The sequence below is a fragment of the Salmo salar genome, chromosome ssa12, assembly GCF_905237065.1.
Source record: "Salmo salar chromosome ssa12, Ssal_v3.1, whole genome shotgun sequence".
In the NCBI taxonomy this organism is placed as follows: domain Eukaryota; kingdom Metazoa; phylum Chordata; class Actinopteri; order Salmoniformes; family Salmonidae; genus Salmo; species Salmo salar.
In genome coordinates, this window is record NC_059453.1 from 75,320,344 (window position 1) to 75,342,763 (window position 22,420).

The 22,420-nt window shown below is 43.1% G+C and overlaps 1 protein-coding gene across 1 annotated transcript in view; it reads right to left on the reverse strand.

The window, feature by feature from the left end:
* Positions 1-22,420, reverse strand: part of adamts9 (ADAM metallopeptidase with thrombospondin type 1 motif, 9) — a 42,354-nt gene that overhangs the window by 10,490 nt on the left and 9,444 nt on the right. Inside the window, exons 5-23 of the mRNA XM_014133425.2 lie at positions 21,816-21,899; positions 21,566-21,690; positions 21,084-21,124; positions 20,778-20,883; positions 19,882-20,028; positions 19,329-19,470; positions 18,822-18,926; positions 17,510-17,655; positions 17,166-17,347; positions 16,742-16,878; positions 16,013-16,130; positions 14,386-14,481; positions 9,358-9,524; positions 9,112-9,241; positions 4,093-4,219; positions 3,758-3,968; positions 3,504-3,671; positions 2,581-2,745; positions 982-1,101 (exon numbers count right to left, since the gene is read on the reverse strand). Coding sequence (XP_013988900.1) covers positions 982-1,101; positions 2,581-2,745; positions 3,504-3,671; positions 3,758-3,968; positions 4,093-4,219; positions 9,112-9,241; positions 9,358-9,524; positions 14,386-14,481; positions 16,013-16,130; positions 16,742-16,878; positions 17,166-17,347; positions 17,510-17,655; positions 18,822-18,926; positions 19,329-19,470; positions 19,882-20,028; positions 20,778-20,883; positions 21,084-21,124; positions 21,566-21,690; positions 21,816-21,899 — 2,517 coding nt within the window. The remainder of the gene's footprint in view (positions 1-981; positions 1,102-2,580; positions 2,746-3,503; positions 3,672-3,757; positions 3,969-4,092; positions 4,220-9,111; positions 9,242-9,357; positions 9,525-14,385; positions 14,482-16,012; positions 16,131-16,741; positions 16,879-17,165; positions 17,348-17,509; positions 17,656-18,821; positions 18,927-19,328; positions 19,471-19,881; positions 20,029-20,777; positions 20,884-21,083; positions 21,125-21,565; positions 21,691-21,815; positions 21,900-22,420) is intronic.

The following is a 22,420-nucleotide window of genomic DNA, read 5'->3' on the forward strand; positions in this document are numbered from 1 at the left end:
CAAGACTGTTAACATATCGACATTAAGGTGGGAAACTACACTATTACACTACAGTACAATACTGTTAACATATCGACATTAAGGTGGGAAACTACACTATTACACTACAGTACAGGACTGTTAACATATCGACATTAAGGTGGGAAACTACACTATTACACTACAGTACAAGACTCTTGACAGACAAACGATACCCCTGGCAGACTGTAGGTGTGACTTACATAATAACCAAGGTGAGGACAGTTTCCAAGAATAATCCAGGAATGTTTTGCACCATCACCAGCCCTGCCCCATGGCTGGGTTTCTGGGGTTAGAGCCAGTTCCCCCTCCCCCTCCATCACCCACCCCCAGAACCCCCCTGCTCCCTGACAGGAGCTTTCGTGCGCCCCCTGCCGTGGAAAGGCCCCTTTCTCCTGCTCCTTCATGCTTGGTAAGGAGGCGGACGGCTGGAGGGAGACAATCCCAGCTATGTGTCTCCGTCTGGGGGTAAACGCGGCCGGACACAGCCCCCCACTGACCCCCCTTTAGACAACAAGGCTTTATTGAGTTAAGGTGATAATGGACTGGGTCACAGTGTGTCATTGACTGTACCTGTGTCGCAGCCTGCACAGGAAAAACCCCTTTCCTCACTATAAAATGTAACACCATTCTACAAATGCAGGGGAAGGGGAAAGTCACATGGTCAGCTCACAACTAAGCATTTAAGTAGTGTGTCAGGAACGGATAAGGGTGTTTGTGTGTTCTACTGAGTCTGACAAATCAAGCCCTGAGTGGTCTAATACTGAGAAAATTGCATGTAGGCCTCACTACAAGTTATATCCTCACAAATGTCACATGAAAACTGAGTAGTATACAAGGGCTGTAGCCAAAGCATCCACAAAACTGCTTTCACTTATCCCATGTTAATTCTCCAGATCTGTGCAGAGGAGATGGGGAACATATAGAGATGTTGAGATGGGTCTTAGTGGACTGTGTCCTTACCTGAGTGTCAGTGGGCCGTGTGGCCGCGTTACATTCAGTGTCGTCCATGACAGACCCATATGACCCCACAACGCACTTCACTGCTCGCATCTGGTAGCCTGGTCCACACGAGGTAGTGCACTGTGTTCACCAAAGAGAGAACAAGAGAAAAGAGCGATATAAAGGAAGAGAGAGAAAGATTAAAAAAAGGGACAAAGAGTAATTCAGAGAGGGACAACAAAAAGCCAACATTGCAAAAATGACTAACTAAGGTGAAAAAGTACACTCCCTTTGAGCCTGGTCAGACTAGTGCCAGCAGATGACAGGCTTCATTACCATAATGCATGAGTAATTCATCTACTTTCCATTGCTTTTTTTCCACTGTATCCAAGTCAGTGGGTAGACACACCACACTCTTTTCTACCTCAGTGACTCCAATGAAACAAGGTCAAACTTGTGTGGCAGCAACTTTAAACAATCTTTATTAAGAGCTGTAATTTTATTGTGAGGAGCTGTCATTTTATTGTGTGGAACTGAAGTTTTATACAATTTATTTTCTGTTTTGGCCAATTCCATGGTATAGGAACACCTAATCTCCATCACACATGTAGGTTTATAGGCAGTTTGAACACACAAGTTGATTTATAAGAGCCTAGTTTTGATTTGCAAAATGTTGCAATACCTTTCTAGACTAGAGTCTAAGAATTGCTACAAAGCAGCTGTTTTTCATCCTCAGAGATCTACACTGATTATGCTTTAGCAAGCATAACGATTGTGTACAGATTTTGTGTGCTTATTTTGGTATGTGAATGGGGGATAGACTAAATGAGTGGCTTAGATTATCTTTCTTCTGTCAATGCTCTACATCTGGAGAAAGCATAGTATAGCATTCCACATAGCTAAAACTCTGAAGCAAAATGGGCTTATTATGGAATATACAGTAGTATAAATAGGTGATCCATTGGGTCATATTCTAATATTTTAAACAGTTGGACACATTTGGAATAACACAATATGTTCACAAGACATGCCACCAGAGATCTCTTCACAATCCCCAAGTCCAGAACAGACTATGGGAGGTGCACAGTACTACATAGAGCCATGACTACATGGAACTCTATTCCACATCAAGTAACTGATGCAAGCAGTAGAATCGGACTTAAAAAACAGATAAAAATGTACCTTATGGAACAGCGGGGACTATGAAGAGACACACACACACACACACACACACACACACACACACACACACACACACACACACACACACACACACACACACACACACACACACACACACACACACACACACACACACACACAGGTTCAGACACACTCATACGCACACACACACGAGCACACGCACTCTACACACACGTACATTGTAATATTGTTGTATGGTGGTATTGTACCATTTGTATTGTAGATATGTAATGGTGCAATAATGTTAAATGATGTACTGTTTTATATTTTGTTGTATGTGTGATGTATGTGCCTTAATGTTTTGGACCCCAGGAAGAGTAGCTGCTGCCAAGGGGGATCCATAATAAATACAAATACATAATCATCACCACTCTCATACACATGTCACTGTACGGTTTGTCAACAGGTGTGCCTCACCTGGCCCCAAGGTCCGACCTGCCACGAGGCACAGTCCTGCTGCTGACATGTCTGGACCGACTCAGGCTTGGACGCAGAGTCACAGAAGCGGTCGTCCCGTCGGTCCTCCGCAAACTGGCACCATGTCTGCCGGTGCTTGTACCCTTTCCCACACGTCACCGGGCACTGCAACAACAGTCAACAGGCAGAATGAGAAACATGGGGACACATAGCATAAAGCCTCTGGAAAGTACGCTCAGAATGAGGACAACAGTGTGTGTGCAATTAACAGTAGCTTTGACATGTACAGTAGGTTACTATGTGTGTACAGTATGTGTTTGTTTGGGATATTTAAGCAAGGCCGAGGTGTGTAGTATATGGCCAATATACCACGGCTAAAGGCTGTTATTAATCACGACGCAACGCTGAGTGCCTGGGTACAGCCTTTAGCCGTGGTATATTGGCCTTATACCACAAGAGGTGCCTTATTGCTATTATAAACTGGTTACCAATGTAATTAGAACAGTAAACAAGTCATTTTGCGTCATACCCATGGTATATTGTCTGATATACTGTACCACAGCTTTCAGCCAATCAGCATCCAGGACTCAAACTACCTGGTTTATAATATAAAACATTTGTGGAATGTGACACATAGCCTTTTGAGCTGCTTGGACAGAATGTGAAAACTATGCAATAAAACTAGTTATTGCACCACATACTGCACTGTACATGACGAGATATAACAAGGACACTAACTATCAACATTTGGATTTGATCTTTGACCCACTTCACAGGCGCTCTGTAATTTTTACATCTTTAACAACAAACTAGACGTAGCATAAAAAGGCCATCTGGGTTCTAAATTCATCAATTCATCAATTAATTTCAAGTGATAATCAACATTTCCAAAGCGTAGTCCAAACATTCTCCATGGAACTGACCTCAGACCAGTCTCCAGTCTTCCACGCAGGACACAGGAACTCATTGCAGTTCTGGGCGGTGGTCAGCTTGTCTCTCTGGCTGCACTTACTCTCATCACTTTCTGCCTCAGAGGACTTCCCACACACGGCTGCACGACGCCGGGACCCTCCGCCACAGCTTTTGGAGCACTGAAACACACGCACACGTATTAAACCTTTGTCTTTCTGTTTTGCCTTCTCTTTTTCTTAGCCCACCCAAAAACAGGTGGTCTCACCTCTGACCAAGAGGAGTACTCCCAACCGGCCGGGTTACAGTCTCCATGGCAACTCTCCTTGTCCTCAGGTTTACGTTGACTGCTGCAGTAACGCTCGTCCACCTTCTGGGTCTTTCCATCGGTACGGCTGAGTTTGGCGCAGTAGATCTCCAGTGTACGATATCCCACTCCACATGGGACTGTACACTCACTCTTCCGCGCTACATGCCACCTGCACAGACAGGAAAGGTCATAGGTGAGAGACGCTGACAGGAAACATACAGATCGCATATATAAAGACTGACAGTGATGAAGAATCTGTGATATGGACAGATGGAGAGTGGTTTAGGCAGTACCTGATTTCACAGTCTGCATTGCAGGGTTCTGTGACCATGGCTGGTCTGGCAGCCCCATGGCACCTCTGGTCTGAGACCACCACACGGTCCGACTCTCTACTACACAGGATCTTCCTCTTACGCTCTCCTGATGGAGTGTGAGAGAAGGTTTAGTTCCTTGGTCATGGTCCTGCTGCTTTTGGTTTCTCCCTGGGATTGAATCGATTGGCTAGAAAGTCCATGCACGCTTGGATTCTTTGGAGTCTAAATCAGACACTTGTCAAAAGGCAAGAATGAAAACCAGCAGGAGTGTGTTCCTCGAAGAGACAGGTTTGACGTCCATGGTTTAAATCATTGTAAAATCGTTCTTATTTCAAAAAGCGTTCCCAGAAACCTTGCTCTTAAAGCTGGATCTTCCACCTATACCTTCTGTTCTCAATTTTTATAACCAAAGATTAAGAGCAGTAAATCAGTAAAACTGCCAGTAAATCTACATGGATAAATAGAAATGTGTTAGTGAAGAAAGACACTACATCTTCAGCCCTTATTCTCTTTAGCTATTTGTGACTTTGCCACTGAAGAGCGCCTGTGACGTCGACATTTCACTCCATTGCATATTTACATGTAAAATCTTTGTCCTTTTTAGCACTGGCCAAGTACTTCAACTCCTAGCCAATTCATAGACGCTAACTACCTTTAGCGCCTATTGACGATTGTATCGTCTTGCTGGGGGGGTTTGTTAAGAGCCCCGACGCTTGCTCCTAACCCTTACAAAAAAAGTTATACAGGAATCCTGCAGGAATTTGACCCTTTGTGAAGTAATTGTGCAGGTGTCCTACAGGAATCATGTAGTACATTCCTGCAGGTATCCTGCAGGACCAAAACCTGCAGGATTTTGATATTCCTGCAGGATATGGTAAACTGCTGAAGGAGGAGATAAAATGTATGTGGACATGGTGCAGATGTATATAGCCAGCTAGTTTTCTATTCCAAAAATATGTATTTTTAACTCTCCTTTACAATTTACAACAAGAAGATGAACAGTTATGTGACATATTGGTCACCATAGCAACAGTTGATAGTTGGAAGTTGAGGAAATGGCTGCCAGTCAGTTTAGCTAATTCAAGTACTGCTAATATTAAAACAAATGTTGACAGGTAAGGGGTCAGAGAAACATACTAAAACTACAACAAATGTTTATATGAACATGTTAGGGGGTGGCATAGTTAGTTTTTAATGTGTTGTGTTTGTATAACATTTTGTATAAATAAGTTAGCTAGCTTAGCTAACATGTTCTCTACCACTGGCTGCTAGCTAGCTAGCTTTGACAAAAAAAAACATTTTAAACTTTTGTTTCCATGGAAAGTGACAAATGAGATTTGATACTTTAGTACTGTTGTCGCAAGATAGGCTATAACTTTTAAGTGTTTTGAAACGGATGGTGATAGATTCTAATTTTGAATGACTAGGCTAATGGTTCCTTGGCAAGCATTTGAAGACAGTAACCAAGTCACATGACCGATCATGACCTGTCATAAATAAGGACGTGATTGCATTTAAATAGTAAAGAGGGGTTTAAAACATTGTTTATCTATGAAATATCACATTATTTTCACTGAAATAATAAGGTCACAATTGAATAAACAAACAGTTTGATTTAAATAAAAATGAATAATTTTAACATCACTTTCTCTCTGTTTTACTTGTAGCTTGCTTGGATTGTTTCCCCACCTCCACCATGTGAGTTCTCTTCTTTTCCCTTACAGCTTAGACTACAGGGAGCACAGAAAACACACACACTATAATTATTTGCCTTGTATATCTAACAGTTTAGCAAAAGGCCACCACACCACAGAGTTGGTCAGTGCATGAGAAAACAATACATTTACTAATTCATCTGTTTCTTTGTCTCATTTGCAACTCCATTAGTCCCAGTTGTCTACTAGTTAAATTTTCTGAAGGATGAGGTAGGGATCCAGCAGGTTGTCCTACAGGAAAATGGATATATATCCTGCAGGATTCCTGCATAATTTTTTGGAAGGGAGAGTTAAAACGCATTGCTTGTGGTACGGTTTTGAAAACATAAGGAACGTATAATTCATATCAGCAAGAAATAATAATACAAAAAAAAGGTTAAACTACTACACATGTTTATAAGGTTAGTGTTCCCACACGGCCATATTTCCATGTTACAGCGCTTGTTTACAGAAAACAGACGGAAGACAGAGGCGACTCTGTGATAATTAGAGTAGTTAACATCTATGAATGGGAAAGTCTGCGCTCAACTCTGTGGAGGAGTTAAGGTACTTGGCTATTTTAGTGCCAAACTCAGATTGTAAATGTTTGCTAATGGTTGTAGGTGTTGCTAACGTTTTCAAGCAAATTCCTATCGCTAAAGATGTCACACCGTTGTTATAGAAAAGGTCACAAGCTAATAGGGTTGCAAAGGGAGGGTATATTACTAAAACTTTCTAAGTTTACCAGTAAACTACCAGAATTTTGGTATCTTTCAAGGATTTTATGTAATCGATCACAATACATCTAGTGGCCCTTTTGGGTACTTCAGATTATCAGAAGTGTCTGTAAAAATCTCTGGCCCTCTGTGTGGCCTTATCACATAAAATATATATATATACACAATTACTTAACCAGGTAGACCAGTTGAGAACAAGTTCTCATTTACAACTGCGACCTGGCCAAGATAAAGCAAAGCAGTGCGACAAAAACAACAACACAGAGTTACACATTGGATAAACAAACGTGCAGTCAATAACACAATAGAAAAATCTGTAAACAGTGTGTGCAAATTAAGTAAGGAGGTAAGGCAATAAATAGGCCAATAGTGGCGAATTAATTACAATTTAGCAATTTACACTGGAGTGATATATGTGCAGATGAGGATGTGCAAGTAGAAATACTGGTGTGCAAAAGAGCAGAAAAACTAAAACAAATATGGGGATGAGGTAGGTAGTTGGTTAGATGGGCTATTTACAGATGGGCTGTTTACAGCTGCAGTGATCGGTAAACTGCTCTGACAGCTGACGCTTAAAGTGAGTGAGGGAGATATAATGCTCCAACTTCAGTGATTTTTGCAATTCATTCCAGTCATTGGCAGCAGAGAACTGGAAGGAAAGGCGGCCAAAGGAAGTGTTGGCTTTGGGGATGACCAGTGAAATATACCTGCTGGAGCGCGTGCTACGTGTGAGTGTTGCTATGGTGATCAGTGAGCTGAGATAAGACAGGGCTTTACCTAGCAAAGACTTATAGATGACCTGGAGCCAGTGGGTTTGGCAACAAATATGTAGCGAGGACCAGCCAACAAGAGCATACAGGTCGCAGTGGTGGGTAGTATATGGGGCTTTGGTGACAAAACGGATGGCACTGTGATAGACTGCATCCAATTTGCTGAGTAGAGTGTTGGAGGCTATTTTGTAAATGACATCGCCGAAGTCAAAGATCGGTAGGATAGTCAATTTTACGAGGGTATGTTTGGCAGCATGAGTAAAGGAGGCTTTGTTGTGAAATAGCCGGTTCTAGATTTAACTTTGGATTGGAGATGCTTAATGTAAAATATATGACATCATTTAAAAGGATGATTTAATAGGAGAAAGCTGTAATCATTATCCTAAATATAAACCATAAACTTAGTTGAGCATGAAACGTTCTTTATATTTAAAAAAAATTATTATGTCAATATGTAATTGTTTTGTCGTCAACCTGGTGGTAGTTGTGAAAAAAGTCACTAGTTGAAGAGTTGCTGTTAATTGAAAATAATGACATTATTGATCAGATGCTATTTTCATTAATTAGGCTATTTTCTCTTAAACCAAATGTTCTATCTACTAGAAACTCATGAACAATATGGAAATAGATATAATAAATGAATACGGTAACCATTTATTATATCTATTTCCATATTGTTCATGAGTATATATAAGTTATTCAAGCATAAATTACCAAAGAATCTTACTGAAGATTCCGATAACCTTGGTAAATTACCGCTAGCTTTGCAACTATACACGCGAGTAGAAATGTTTAACATTGTTTATTAAGAAGTTAAGTTCCATTTGTATCCCTGAGCTGTACTCACCACCGCAGGTTGCTTACTGATTTGGAGAGAGCGCGCCGGCCGCTCACATGCGCCAAGTAATTACAATGGGAGAATCTCAATAGCATTTCCTTGATTCCTCTGAACTCCTCATCCAATGTGTTTTGAGGAGGCGGCGGGGAGAGAGCACCGGAGGAATCAAGGAAACACAATTATGATTCTCCAAATCTTTTATGTCGAGGGGTGTTTTCCTAATAATAGCCTATCTACATTGATAAGACAACTATTGAGAAGTATTGATTGTAAAGGGAATTATTAGGCTAATAATAATTGATGAAATACCTGTTTAGGTGCATTTTGTATTATCTCAGTGTTACAGGTTGGGCTTCAGGTGCCCATTTTCAGGAGAGCATAGGCTGGAGTGACATGGAGTGACATGTTATCCAATGCTCTAGTCTAGGCCTACTAAACTCAGCTGTGTGCAATCATTGATGCTTTGTCAAAGTTATAGGAGCTCTGCCTAGTTTAAAGGTGCTCTGTCTTAGAAGCTAATTGAAGCTTCAGTATATTGGCCATTTAGTGTATCTGTATAAGTCAGAGTCTGTCAACATCTTGTCATAGATCCAGCTCACCTTCTGCACCTGTTAATAAATATCACAATTTTGCACCTGAATTCCATCTGACTCCTGATGCTTCACACACCCTGACAAGAACGTAGAGTCCACTATTCTATACAATTTAAAAAGAAATGTCTACTTTTCAACTTTCTATAAAACCCTTGGTTGCAGGAGCTTTTTTCGTGTTGGCGACTATAGACAAGAGGACTTCATGGTGGTCAGATACAACCACATACAGCCTCAACTCCTCTCTCCCCCGACCTTTCACCTCAACCACACCTCCTTTCCCACACTCCTCCACTATCTTCTCTTTACCCCCATAACCCCTACACCCCCTCTCCTCCGTTCCCTTCACATCCCTCCCCCAGCCCTCACCTTGGCAGGGCCTGCTACACTCCTGCCAGGGCCCGTAGGCGTCCCAGATGAACTGCTGGGGTTTATCCTCGATGGGGATGTTATAGGAGTACCGGACGTCTGGGTTGTACAAGTTACCTACAGAAAGCACCTGCGGAGTGAGAGGGGGGCAGAGGAATAGAACAATAGGTACAGTTCCTCTGTTCCATTTGCATCATAACCATTTTACTGTGTCACCTTCTCAACAGTCAGGTAAGGAATTGTTACCTGGACAATGATCTCCTCTTCGATGCGGTCAGTGCAATTGATTCTCTCAATGATGTGGTCAGATCCGCTGTACTCGATGATGGTGTTGCCCAGTTTGATTTCCCTTTTAAACATGCTAACCACAAACTCTCCATTGAGCAGATACTCCCCTCTGATGTTTGAAACAGCTGCACATAAAGAGAGAGGAGATGACACTGGCATGAATAAAAAGGATGGCATAGGAGTCTGAAAGTACAGTATGGGACAGGGTGAGAAAACACACGTGTCTTTGATGAGCTCAGCTACTCTAAAGTCATTTTTCCTTTTGTTGAGGAAATCAAACAGACTGTTTACATGGACATACTGTAGAGTTGGCTGAGTGTTTACATGGACATACTGTAGAGTTGGCTGAGTGTTTACATGGACATACTGTAGAGTTGGCTGAGTGTTTACATGGACATACTGTAGAGTTGGCTGAGTGTTTACATGGACATACTGTAGAGTTGGCTACACTGAGAGTCGGTCAACTGTAAACAAACTCTCACTTAACTCAGTGATAAAAAAAGAGCCTCAAAACAGCTGATGTTTTCATTTACAACAAGGCCTGCAACAGAGAACAGATAAACCTAATTGGGGTAAAATAATCCTGCATTCCTCCTGGAGGAATCTCATTCCTCCTGTTCTGTTCATCAGTTTGTCTGCTGCACACATTCACACTAATGCGATTATGGAGCTAATTTCCTGAGTTACTTTCCTCGCCATTTCACACATCATAGTTATGTGGCCGCAGAGACCGGCCCACTTCCCGCAAGCCCTCTTACCCCCTGTTCCTCCTCAGGCCCCAGCTCAACCGCAGAGACAGTCACACACACGCACACAAACACACACACAAAGAAACACAAACATAGTGACCTTTACGAGTAGCACAGAGAGAAGGCCCCAGACAGTCACACATGCACGTACGCACACACACACAAACAAGCACGCACACAAAGAAACACAGGCATAGTGACCTTTACGAGTAGCACAGAGAGAATGAAATGGCCCACAGAGGGCTATATGAGTTCTGGATCATTAACGCGTTAGCACGTGGGCCCTAAACTCTCGTACAGGCCAGGTTCAATGGGCCCTTCAAAGCTCTCAGCTGAAGACAAGCAGAACACTACTGTACAGTAGAACCACCAACCATAAATCTAATCAAATAAAATCTATTTTATTTGTCACATGCGCTAATTACAACCTTACCATGAAATGCTTACTTACAAGCCCTTAAACAACAATGTATTATTAAGAAAATATTAACTAAATAAACTGAAGTAAAAAGAAACTAACACAATAAAATAACAACCATATACAGGGGTGGTACCGAGTCAATGTGCGGGGGTACAGGTTAGTCGAGGTAATTGAGGTAATATGTACATGTAGGTAGGGGTAAAGTGACTATGCATAGATCATACAGAGTGAGTAGCAGCAGTGTAAAAAAACAGGAAGTCAATGCAAATAGTCCGGGCAGCCATTTGATTAACTGTTCAGCAGTCTTGTGGCTTGGGGATAGAAGCAGTTAAGGTGCCTTTTGGACCTAGACTTGGCGCTCCGGTACAGCTTGCCGTGCAGTAGCAGAGAGAACAGTCTATGACTAGGGTGGCTGGACTATTTGACAATTTTTTGGGCCTTCCTCTGACACCGCCTGGTATAGAGGTCCTGGATCGCAGGAAGCTTGGCCCCATTAATGTACTTGGCCATATGCACTACCCTCTGTAGCACCTTGCGGAAGGAGGCCGAACAGTTGCCATACCAGGCGGTGATGCAACCGGTCAGGATGCTCTCGATTGTGCATCTTTAGAACCTTTTGAGGATCTGAGGACCCATGCCAAATCTTTTCAGTCTGCTGAGGGAGAATAGGCATTGTCATGCCTGCTTCAATACTCTCTTGGTGTGTTTGGACCATGATAGTTTGTTGGTGATGTGGACACCAAAAATCTTGAAGCTCTCAACCTGCTCCACTACAGCCCCGTCGATGTAAATGGGGCGTGCTCAGCCCTCCTTTTTCTGTAATCCACAATCATCTCATTTATCTTTCTCACGTTGAGGGAGAGGTTGTTGTCCTGGCACCATACTGCCAGGTCTCTGACCTTCTCCTCCCTATAGGCTGTCTCATCATTGTCGGTGATAAGGCCTACCACCGTTGTGTCGTCTGCAAACTTAATGGTAGTGTTGGAGTAGTGCTTGGCCATGCAGTCGTAGGTTAACAGGGAGTAAAGGAGGGGACTGAGCCCCTGAGCGGCCCACGTGTTGAGGATCAGCGTGTCAGATGTGTTGTTGCCTACCCTTACCCCCTGGGCGCGGCCCGTCAGGAATTCCAGGATCCAGTTGTAGAGGGAGGTGTTTAGTCCCAGGGTACTTAGCTTAGTGATGAGCTTTGAGGGCACTATGGTGTTGAACGCTGAGCTGTAGTCAATGAACAGCATTCTGATGTAGGCGTCATCTGTGGATCTGTTCGGGGCGGTAAGTGAATTGGAGTGGGGTTTCTGGGATGATGGTGTTGATGTGAGCCATGCCCAGTCTTTCAAAGCACTTCATGGCTACAGACGTGAGTGCTACAGGTCAGTAGTCATTAAGGCAAGTTACCTTAGTGTTCTTGGGCACAGACACTATGGTGGACTGCTTAAGACATGTTGGTATTACAAACTCGGTCAGGGAGAGGTTGAAAATATCAGTGAAGACACTTGCTAGTTGGTCAGCGCATGCTCGCAGTACATGTCCTGGTAATCCGTCTGGCCCTGCGGCCTTGTGAATGTTGATCTGTTTAAAGGTATTACGCACATGGGCTACAGAGAGCGTGATCACACAGTCGTCCGCAACAACTAGTCCTCTCATGCATGCTTCAGTGTTGCTTGCCTCGAAGCGTGCATAGAAGTAATTTAGCTCGTCTGGTAGGCTCATGTCACTGGGCAGCTCGCGGCTGGGCTTCCCTTTGTAGTCCGTAATAGTTCGGAAGCCCTGCCGGTGTAGTAGGATTCAAACTTAGTCCTGTATTGACTCTTTGCCTGTTTGATGGTTCGTCAGAGGGCAAAGCGGGATTACTTATAAGTGTCCGGGTTAGAGTCCCGCTCCTTGAAAGAGGCAGCTCTACCCTTTAGCTCAGTGCGGATGTTGCCTGTAATCCATGGCTTCTGGTTGGGGTATGTACGTACGGTGGGGACGACGTCATTGATGCACATATTGATGAAGCTGATGACTGATGTGGTATACTCTTCAATACCATCAAATGAATCCCGGAACATATTCCAGTCTGTGCTAGGAAGGCTGTCCTCTAGCTTAGCATCTGCATCATCTGACCACTCCCGTATTGAGCGAGTCACTGGTAATTCTGAGTTTTTGCTTGAACGCGTCTCTGTGTGAGAAGTAAAAATAGTGATCTTTTTTCCCCTCTGGTTGAACATGCTGGTAGAAATTAGGTAAAACAGATTTAAGTTTTCCTGCATTAAAGTCTCCGGCCGCTAGGAGTGCCGCCTCTGGATGACCATTTTCTTGTTTGCTAATGGCCTTATACAGCTGTCACGCCCTGACCTGAGAGAGAGGGTTTGTTTCTCTATGTGGTTAGGTCAGGGTGTGGGGTGGACATTCTATGTTTTTGTATTTCTTTATGTTGGGCCGAGTATGGTTCCTAACCAGAGGCAGCTGTCTATCGTTGTCTCTGATTAGGAACCATACTTAGGCAGCCTTTTTTTCCTTTGGGTTTTGTGGGTAGTTGCTTTCTGTTTAGTTGTAAGTACCTGACAGAACTGTCGGCTGTCATTTTTGTTTAATTTGTAAAGTGTTCATTTTTGCATTAAACGACAAAATGAACATATTCCACGCTGCACCTTGGTCTACTCATTTTGACGCCTGTGACAACAGCTCGTTAAGTGTGGTCTTAGTGCCAGGATCGGTTTGTGGTGGTATATAGACAGCTATGAAAAATATAGATACAAATTATCTAGGGAAATATTGTGGTCTTCAGCTTATCATGCGGTAATCTACCTCAGGCGAGCAAAACCTTGAGACTTCTTTAATATTAGATTTTGCGCACCAGCTGTTATTGACAAATGGACACAGACCACCACCCCTTGTCTTACCGGAGGTAGCTGTTCTGTCTTGCCGATGCATGGAAAACCCAGCCAACTGTATATTATCCATGTCGTCGCTCAGCCACGACTCGGTGAAACATAAGATATTACAGTTTTTAATGTCCCATTGGTAGGATAGCCTCGAACGGACCTCATCCAGTTTATCCAGTTTATGCTCCAATGATTGCATGCTGGCCAATAGGACGGATGGTAGAGGTGGGTTACCCACTCGCTGGCGAATTCTCACAAGGCACCTGGATCTTTCCCATCTTTCTCAGTAAAGAAAGAATCTTTGTCCAGTTCGAGGTGAGTAATTGCTGTTCTGATAACCAGAATATCTTTCTGTCATAAGAGACAGTGGCAAAAACATCATGTACAAAATAACTTACAAACAACGTGAAAAAACACACAAAATAGCACAATTGTTTAGGATCCCGTAAAACGGCAGCCATCCCTTCTGGCGCCATTGAACCATCTCATATCTGCTCAAGAAGAGAATACTAAACCTTTCGACACCTCTGAAAGGTAGACATGTGTCACGTTCGTTTGAATGGACGGACCAAGGCGCAGCGTGATTAGAGTTCCACATCTTGTAATAAACAGTGAAACTTCTACAAAACAATAAACCAACAACGAAACGTGAAAGTAGTGGTGCTACATACACATACACAAAACAATATCCCACAACCCAGGTGGGAACAATGGATAACTTAAGTAAGATCCCCAATCAGAGACAATGAACATCAGCTGCCTCTAATTGGGAACCATACCGAGAGCACCAACATAGAAATGAAAAGACTAGAACACCCCCTAATCACGCCCTGACCTACAACACCATAGAAAACCAAGGGCTCTCTATGGTCAGGGCGTGACAACATGTTTAAATCCAACAGCCAACAAGACCCTAAAATAGTGTTTTGATAGTGAGTCTGAGTCTTACCGAGGTAGTTATCGTCTTCTGGTTTCCCTGAGTAGCTGTGTTGACGAACATCAATATTTGTAGCACCACTGGGTATTCTCACCACTTCGTTGTATCCTGCAGCACAACAAGCAGAAGAGAACTCAACGTCTCTGAGTGGACATGACTAAGTTAGTGGTCATTATAAGCTGGGTGGTTCGAGCCCTGAATGCTGATTGGCTGACAGCCATGGTATATCAGATCGTATACCACGGGTATGACAAAACATTTATTTTTACTGCTCTACGTTGCTCTACGTTGCTAACCAGTTATAATAGCAATAAGGCACGTCAGAGGTTTGTGATATATGACCAATATACCATGGCTAAGGGCTGTATCCAGGCACTCTGCATTGCGTCGTGCATGGGAACAGCCCTTAGCCGTGGTATATTGGCCATATACCACACCTCCTCAGGCCTTATTGCTTAAGTGTACATTACTGTTCAAAAGTTTGGGGTCACTTAGAAATGTCCTTGTTTTTGAAAGAAAAGCAAATTTTTTGTCCATTTAAATAACATAGAATTGATCAGAAATACAGTGTAGACAATGTTAATGTTGTAAATGACTAATGTAGCTTTTTTATGGAATATCTACACAGGCATACAGTGGCCCATTATCAGCAACCATCACTCCTGTGTTCCAATGGCACGTTGTGTTAGCTAATCCAAGTTTATCATTTTAAAAGGCTAATTGATCATTAGAAAACCCTTTTGCAATTATGTTAGCACAGCTGAAAACTGTTGTTCTGATTAAAGAAGCAATAAAACTGGCCTTCTTTAGACTAGTTGAGTATCTGGAGCATCAGCATTTGTGGGTTAGATTACAGGCTCAAAATGGCCTGAAACAAAGCACTTTCTTCTGAAACTCATCAGTCTATTCTTGTTCTGAGAAATGAAGGCTATTCCATGCGAGAAATTGCCAAGAAACTGAAGATCTTGTTCAATGCTGTGTACTACTCCCTTCACAGAACAGCGCAAACTGGCTCTAACCAGAATAGAAAGAGGTGTGGGAGGCCCCGGGGCACGACTACAGTTTTCAGCTGTGCTAACATAATGATCAATTAATGATCTGATGATCAATTAGCCTTTTAAAGTATTAAACTTGGATTAGCTAACACAACGTGCCATTGGAACACGGGAGTGATGGTTGCTGATAAAAAGTTTGAGGTCACTTAGAAATGTGTTTTTGAAAGAAAATCACATTTTTGTCCATTATAATAACATCAAATTGATCAGAAATACAGCTGATAATGGGCCTCTGTATGCCTCTGTAGATATACCATAAAAAATCAGCCATTTCCAGCTACAATAGTCATTTACAACATTAACTATGTCTAATGTTGTAAATGACTATTGTAGCTGGAAATGGCTGATTTTTAATGGAATATCTACAGAGGCGTACAGAGGCCCATTATCAGCTGTATTTCTGATCAATTTGATGTTATTTTAATGGACAAAAATGTGCTTTTCTTTCAAAAACAAGGACATTTCTAAGTGACCCCAAACTTTTGAACAGTAGTGTATAATGGGCTAATGAAAAGCTTTCAGTGACCCTTTTCAGTCATTGTGATGATACATAGTTTGAACACCACGACTGGCCCTAGGCTCACCGTAGCGCACCATGTTGAAGGTGCCTGCCACGGTCTTGCACGAGGAGTTGTCACCGCCACACACACCACACTTATCTCTCCTCGCCTTGGAATTCAACACATGGTCACATCCCGCTTGCTGCACAGGTATGAGAAGGAGAATGGAGAGGTGGTTAATGAGGAAAAGGAAGTCGAGGAGGAAGAGGAGAAGGAAGTGGAGGAGGAAGAAGAGGAGAAGGCAGATGATGAGAGGGAGGGAAAGGGGGGTATAGGACATGAAAGGATAAATATCCAACTTGTGCTACAACATAAAAGTCATCTGCTTGGCAGATTCTCATTGATACACATTGATGCAGCTAGGATTTTAGTATTTGTGAGATAATGTAACTAAAGTAGTGGCATTCTAATGAAATCCTGTACTGTACTCTGCAACACTCTGCTAGCCTGCAGGGATAAAAACCATATGACCTAAGAAAATAGTTGCCTAATACACAGAACCTAACCCGGTTAAGTGTGTTAAGTCCATATCACTGTACCACATCTGACAGGAATTCTCTATCGTAAACAGCACCAAAGTGAAACTCTATTCTGATATAGTTGGGTTTAGTTCAAGTTCCCTCTAATAGGGACCTCTGTGATCAATATTCTTCTCATTTTAAAACAATGTCATTATTATCTTATTACTGTTATGAATGATATATTAAGTTAGCTGTCAGACTGAAGCTGTTAAAGGCTGTGTGTCAGTCTCACCCTGCACAGGCCCTGCACACAGATGTCGTTGGTGTCGGGGCCACATGGCGTGCCGTCGATGACCCGATCCCTGAGCTGATAGTAGGCGGTGCTGCCAGCCACCCTGCAGAACAGCTTACAGCGATCCTTCATCTGAACTACAGGACAGGAGAGGAAAGGGGAATGGTGAAAACAGTCCACTGACCACATTAAAGGGGCTAATGAATTCAACCATATGGATGCTCTAACAAGTTTACTTAGCGTCCTCAATCTGGATCACATTGATTCACAGAGCACACAGAGTGCTTTGAGCACATCTACAGGAAGCCTTAGTTTACTTACAGCACCATTTCTAAAGGTCTAAACAGTCCAGTACATATAGAGATTTTTCTATGTGTTAGAAAGATGCAAAAACCAGGTGTCAAGAGAGAGAAGATGTTCTTACTTCCGCTGTACTTGGGTACCCAGCGCACATTAGGAGGTAGACCGTTGATGTTGAAGTGCCGGCCATCAAAGGCCGCACACTGCTCCTCTCTGAAGTCTCTCTTCTGCTTGGAGCAGGGCTCTGAGTTACATGAGCGGAACTTCATCCTGCGCCCCACACAGTACTTCCCCCCGTTCTTGGGCCTGGATAAAGGTGGTAAATAAATACATAGTCAAATCTTGTACTTTCGGATTGATATGGAAAGAATTCATTTAAGGAGGCTTGATGGTATGGTACATTGACCACGGCAGCTCCAAGGGAGACACAGTCCAGTAGATGTGCATGACTACAAAGGCTGTGCTTACATGGGTTGGTTGCACTCGCGGTCGGCGATTTTGATGCCCCCGCCACACGTCCGCGAGCAGGAGCCAAACGGAGACCAGCCTCCCCACGCCCCCTGCACTGGCGTGGCATCGTGCTCTTTGGTAATGCACTGGCCATGTTTACAGTGCTGTGGAGAGAGAGAGAGAGAGAGAGAGAGAGAGAGAGAGAGAGAGAAGAAGAGCATGAGATAATGAAACCTTAGCCTGCACACTGGCAACACATCTATCTGAAAGTACTTCACAACCTCCTTTGATGTTAATCTGGGAAAAATTACAAAACGAATGGAAAAAGACAGAACCCAAAAAAGACATCCATTATAAATGTGTCTGTCCGAGGGTAAGTGAACTCAAAGGAGAAGATATGTTTCAGGTTATAGCGGAGGATCCATTTTCGTTGGCAACAACAACTGCATTGTAAAAGTCGGCAGCCTCAGTGTTGAAGGGTTGAGCAGGTTGGTTGGTTTGTGTGCAGGAATACAATGTGTAAACAGAGCAGGCTCTGAACATGTGTGCTGTGGGACCTCAGCTCTTTTATGTCAGACAGACAGCCAGGAAGTGAAGAGTTTGGTAGAGGGCCTAATTAGAAGCTACACTAAACCAGTAATGGATAGGGCAATCTCCACAAGCCTCTATTCACACCATAAGCAAGCCTCTATTCTACCATAAGCCTATTACTGCCTCGTAGTAATACCAGCTCTGGAGAAAACAAATCCATCCTAACCCAAGTTGCAAATATGTTTGAACAAATGGAGGGATTTGGAGCAACTACCACGTGTGCCCCACTCATGTTCAATTATGAGTTCATATCGAGTTGTCATTGGTAAATTGATTTTGTGGCAGGCTTCTCTGAACTTATTTTTTATTTTGTAATTTGTGCTTTTGATGAAATAATAACAGATTTTATAGTCATGAGTCATTCAAATAGCAGCAGAAACAAAGAAAGTTCAAATCAAAGTTTCCTTTGTGGTTATTTATGGGGTGTTTTTGACAGTTCATAACATTGAACATTTCCAGTATGCTCCAGCATAGTGATTAAGCTGGCTTGGGGTGTATGTGAGTGTGTTTGTATGTTCATGCACAGGCAAATTAAACTATTTGATTATATCTGCCGCTCTCTCTCTCTCTCTCTCTGTGTACACACAACATAAGTATCTGGTGCTAGTCCCTTTTATTTTCCCACTTTTAATTTGATCTTTCTCTTTATCTCACCCTCTCCAATTATCACAATCTGTTCATTTTCGTCCTTCTCCCTGTCAGATCCCTATATATTGTGGTAGATCTCTCTGCTACTTACCTTTCCTGGAGAGCACTCTGTTCCGTCGGCCCAGGGCATGTGTTGGGTCCTGCAGCCCCTCTGGGCCCCCTCAGGGCTGGTGCACCACAGCCTGCGGCACTGGACCTGGAGAACACACACTGTTACCATCCCCCTGCCTGAGCTCCATCCACAAACACAGACACAGTGCTGTATACTCTTGTATTTCTTACAAGGTGTGTTACCTTTAAACAAAAGCTGAAACTAATCCCTGAGAAACATCAAGCCCAGTAGCTTGCAGGGCTTCACAGGAGGTGTAGCATGTAAACAAAATATTGAACACATGCAGAAGGCCTAGCTGAGAGCCAACTGGGACAGCAATTGGATATTACATAACAGATTAAGGTGACTCTAGTATTGAATGTCTGGAGCCATAGACTACATTAATGTAGGACTAGACAGTGAACTGAGTGTCTGGGTACTTTTTCGTCTTTGACAGACCAACGTACAAAACATAACATTTTAATACCGCATGGTGCATTCTCTTACCATATATGGGCACACCTGTGTTCCCGGCCCAAATATCAATTCACATTGTTTATTGACATTGTATATCCGTCCAGGCAGCTGCTGTGACAGACTGTATGGCCTAGAAATGGGCTCATCAAGTAAGCACTCGCCATACCCTGTGCTATTAAGAAATAAAAATAAAATGACTTAAAGAAAAAACAAAAAAAACAAAGACACAAACAGACAGAAAACACACTCAGTACAGGTGGACAGGCAGCATTCTGTACAATAACAGAACCACTACTGTAATGTATGTACAGTACTACAAGGCTATTGCTATGAAAACAATACCTGGCGCTCTACAAACAAACATATCTGAAAGTATTACAAATTCCAAACATACACTCACAACACAGAAGTAATGTTGTTTCCCTTTAACCCAGAAATGTCCAGATACCAGTTTTGATTGAATAGTTGACTGGTCATTTAACCCTTACTGCGATAAGAGCCTGGTGCTACTAACGCTAACGACAATAACACTTCTCCATAATGACATGAATGTCTATACTAGAAAACAATGTCCTTTACATACTCAAGGAACTCTGTGATGTATTTCCTGCTACACTTGGACCACATCCAGGGGTTAGTGTAGTGGTTGAGTGTGGGTGCCATCACATGCTGCTGTATTTTAACCCCCTCCTCTTTGCACTTGTTGCTGTCATCATGGGGCATGTTGAATCTGTCAGGAGGCCAAACCACAAGTGAGAACATATATTCACCACAACACACAGGTCTAACCCTCTAACCCACCATCAATAAACCTACATGTTGGGCTGATTGCTAAGCTAACTACTAAACCTCATCCTTTAGGCAGCAGAATGGTAACACACAGGGTTAACTGACTGAGCTGGTTGGGGTTAACATTACAAGCTGGTCTGTGCCGGGGCCAGTGTCTGGGATAGTAGGGTCAGAGGGGATACTTATTATATAGTACGGTAGTTCTCTCCCATGGTACTGTACTGTACTGTATGGCACCTCTATGGTACAGTATGACAGGTACTGCATTCCACAAGCATTGTCGCTAAGCAGACTTCAGCAGCGGTGTCACCGCTTGACGCCAGTAAGAATGGAATTCAACAATCCCACCTTTTGTGTGTGTTGCGAAAAAATTGTATTTGTCTTAAGACACAGGGGTTGTTAAAGTCAGTAACAGTCTCCAATGTAGCGGCCTGGAGTTGTTTGGCCAAGCTGGATGAAGGCTGGCTGGCGCATGCTGACTTGGGACTTTTTACATGCTGACTTGGGACTTTTTACATGCTGACTTGGGACTTTTTACATGCTGAATTAAGTCTTGGATCTTAGAAAGATTTTGAGAGCAAAACCAGGGCCATACAAGACACTTGTCTGAGATAGCATGACAAACTAATACAGCTGCAAAATTGTGATTACATGAAATCAATCAAAGAATAGAGAGCATGCTGTACTCACACATGGCCCAGTTCATGGGCGATAGTAAACGCAGTGCTGAGTCCATTGTCCTCACTAATACTGCAACTTCTGTATGGATCACACACTGTACCCAGCTCTGCAAGCCCTGCAAACCAAGAGTATAATCATCATCATATTTGTTATTAGAGCATTGTCATCACCATCATCACCTTCATCATCATTACATTGTCATTAGCACCCTAAAAAGCAGCATCATAATAAGTACATCAATATTATTATGAAACTGTCACCAATCAAACGTTATGTTGCAGTCTTTATTGCATGTGTCTAGAGAGCTCCTCTTACCTAATGTGTCACACTTGTCCCGCGCTCGACAGATGTCCTGCCTGTGAAGAACACACAGATGGAAGTTATGTCACTGGTTTCACACCCCAGAATCCCATTGCACTGTGACACCAGAGAATAAATAAAAGACAACATATTATAGCGGATTTTGGGGGTAGCCCCAACCGTGGCTCGAAGCTAAGACTGTCAACACAACACTTTAGCCGTTACTCCGAGAGATGGTGATGAGAATGGCTGTGTCGTGGTAGCAGTGACAGTGTACCTGGTGATGAGAATGGCTGTGTCGTGGTAGCAGTGACAGTGTACCTGGTGATGAGAATGGCTGTGTCGTGGTAGCAGTGACAGTGTACCTGGTGATGAGAATGGCTGTGTCGTGGTAGCAGTGACAGTGTACCTGGTGATGAGAATGGCTGTGTCGTGGTAGCAGTGACAGTGTACCTGGTGATGAGAATGGCTGTGTCGTGGTAGCAGTGACAGTGTACCTGGTGATGAGAATGGCTGTGTCGTGGTGGGAGTGATGGTTCTCATCTTGGTGATTTTGCCTCTGTTGCCAGATACAGAAGTTCTTTAAAGTGGTCTGTGCATTGAAGGAAATGGTAGGGCCATCCTACAGTAGAGAGAACAAGGGAGAGGTTTACAGTACTGTACTGTGCTCACGGGGCTTATGAATGACTCAAATGCATTGTATTTCTCTGAAAAGGATTAGGATTAGAGTTAGTGTTGTAATCTTACCAGCTCATTGTTGATTATGACTAACTTCACAATCACAATGTTAATCAGATTTCCGATGCTGGGATCCTTGTAGATGGAAGACACCTGAAGGAAAAGATTATAGACAGAAAAATCAACCGTTTTTTTAACATCAATACATTTCAGTATCCAACATTCATCAAACCCTTTAGGAGTGTACTCAATCAGTGGTTCAGACATTCAAAATCAACATGCAGTTTTATGGGGAAGAAAACCTGGTCTCATTGTCTTGTTTGAGAGGTTTATTATGGCTGTACTCAGATCCTGTAGCGAATGCAGACTGCCAAGATCAGAATATAGGCCAGGCTAGCTACCCCCTAGGTTCTCAGCCACAGACTCCAGAGGAGGCCTTTATATGAAGTGGCCAGGAATATGCCGTCTATGTGACATACCTGAGCTCATTTTTTCACTTTCATCAAAGCTGTCAGACAGGTAAACCTCATGCTGCCCCTCTCCTGACCGTTTGAACATTTTTGTTTACTCCTGCCATGGGCCTTACCCTCTGAGCTCTCCGCCTGCTGCCCATGGCCTGGGACACAACAGAATACAGCCCCACTCCCCTACAATCAAAAAGGCTGGCTGGCCAT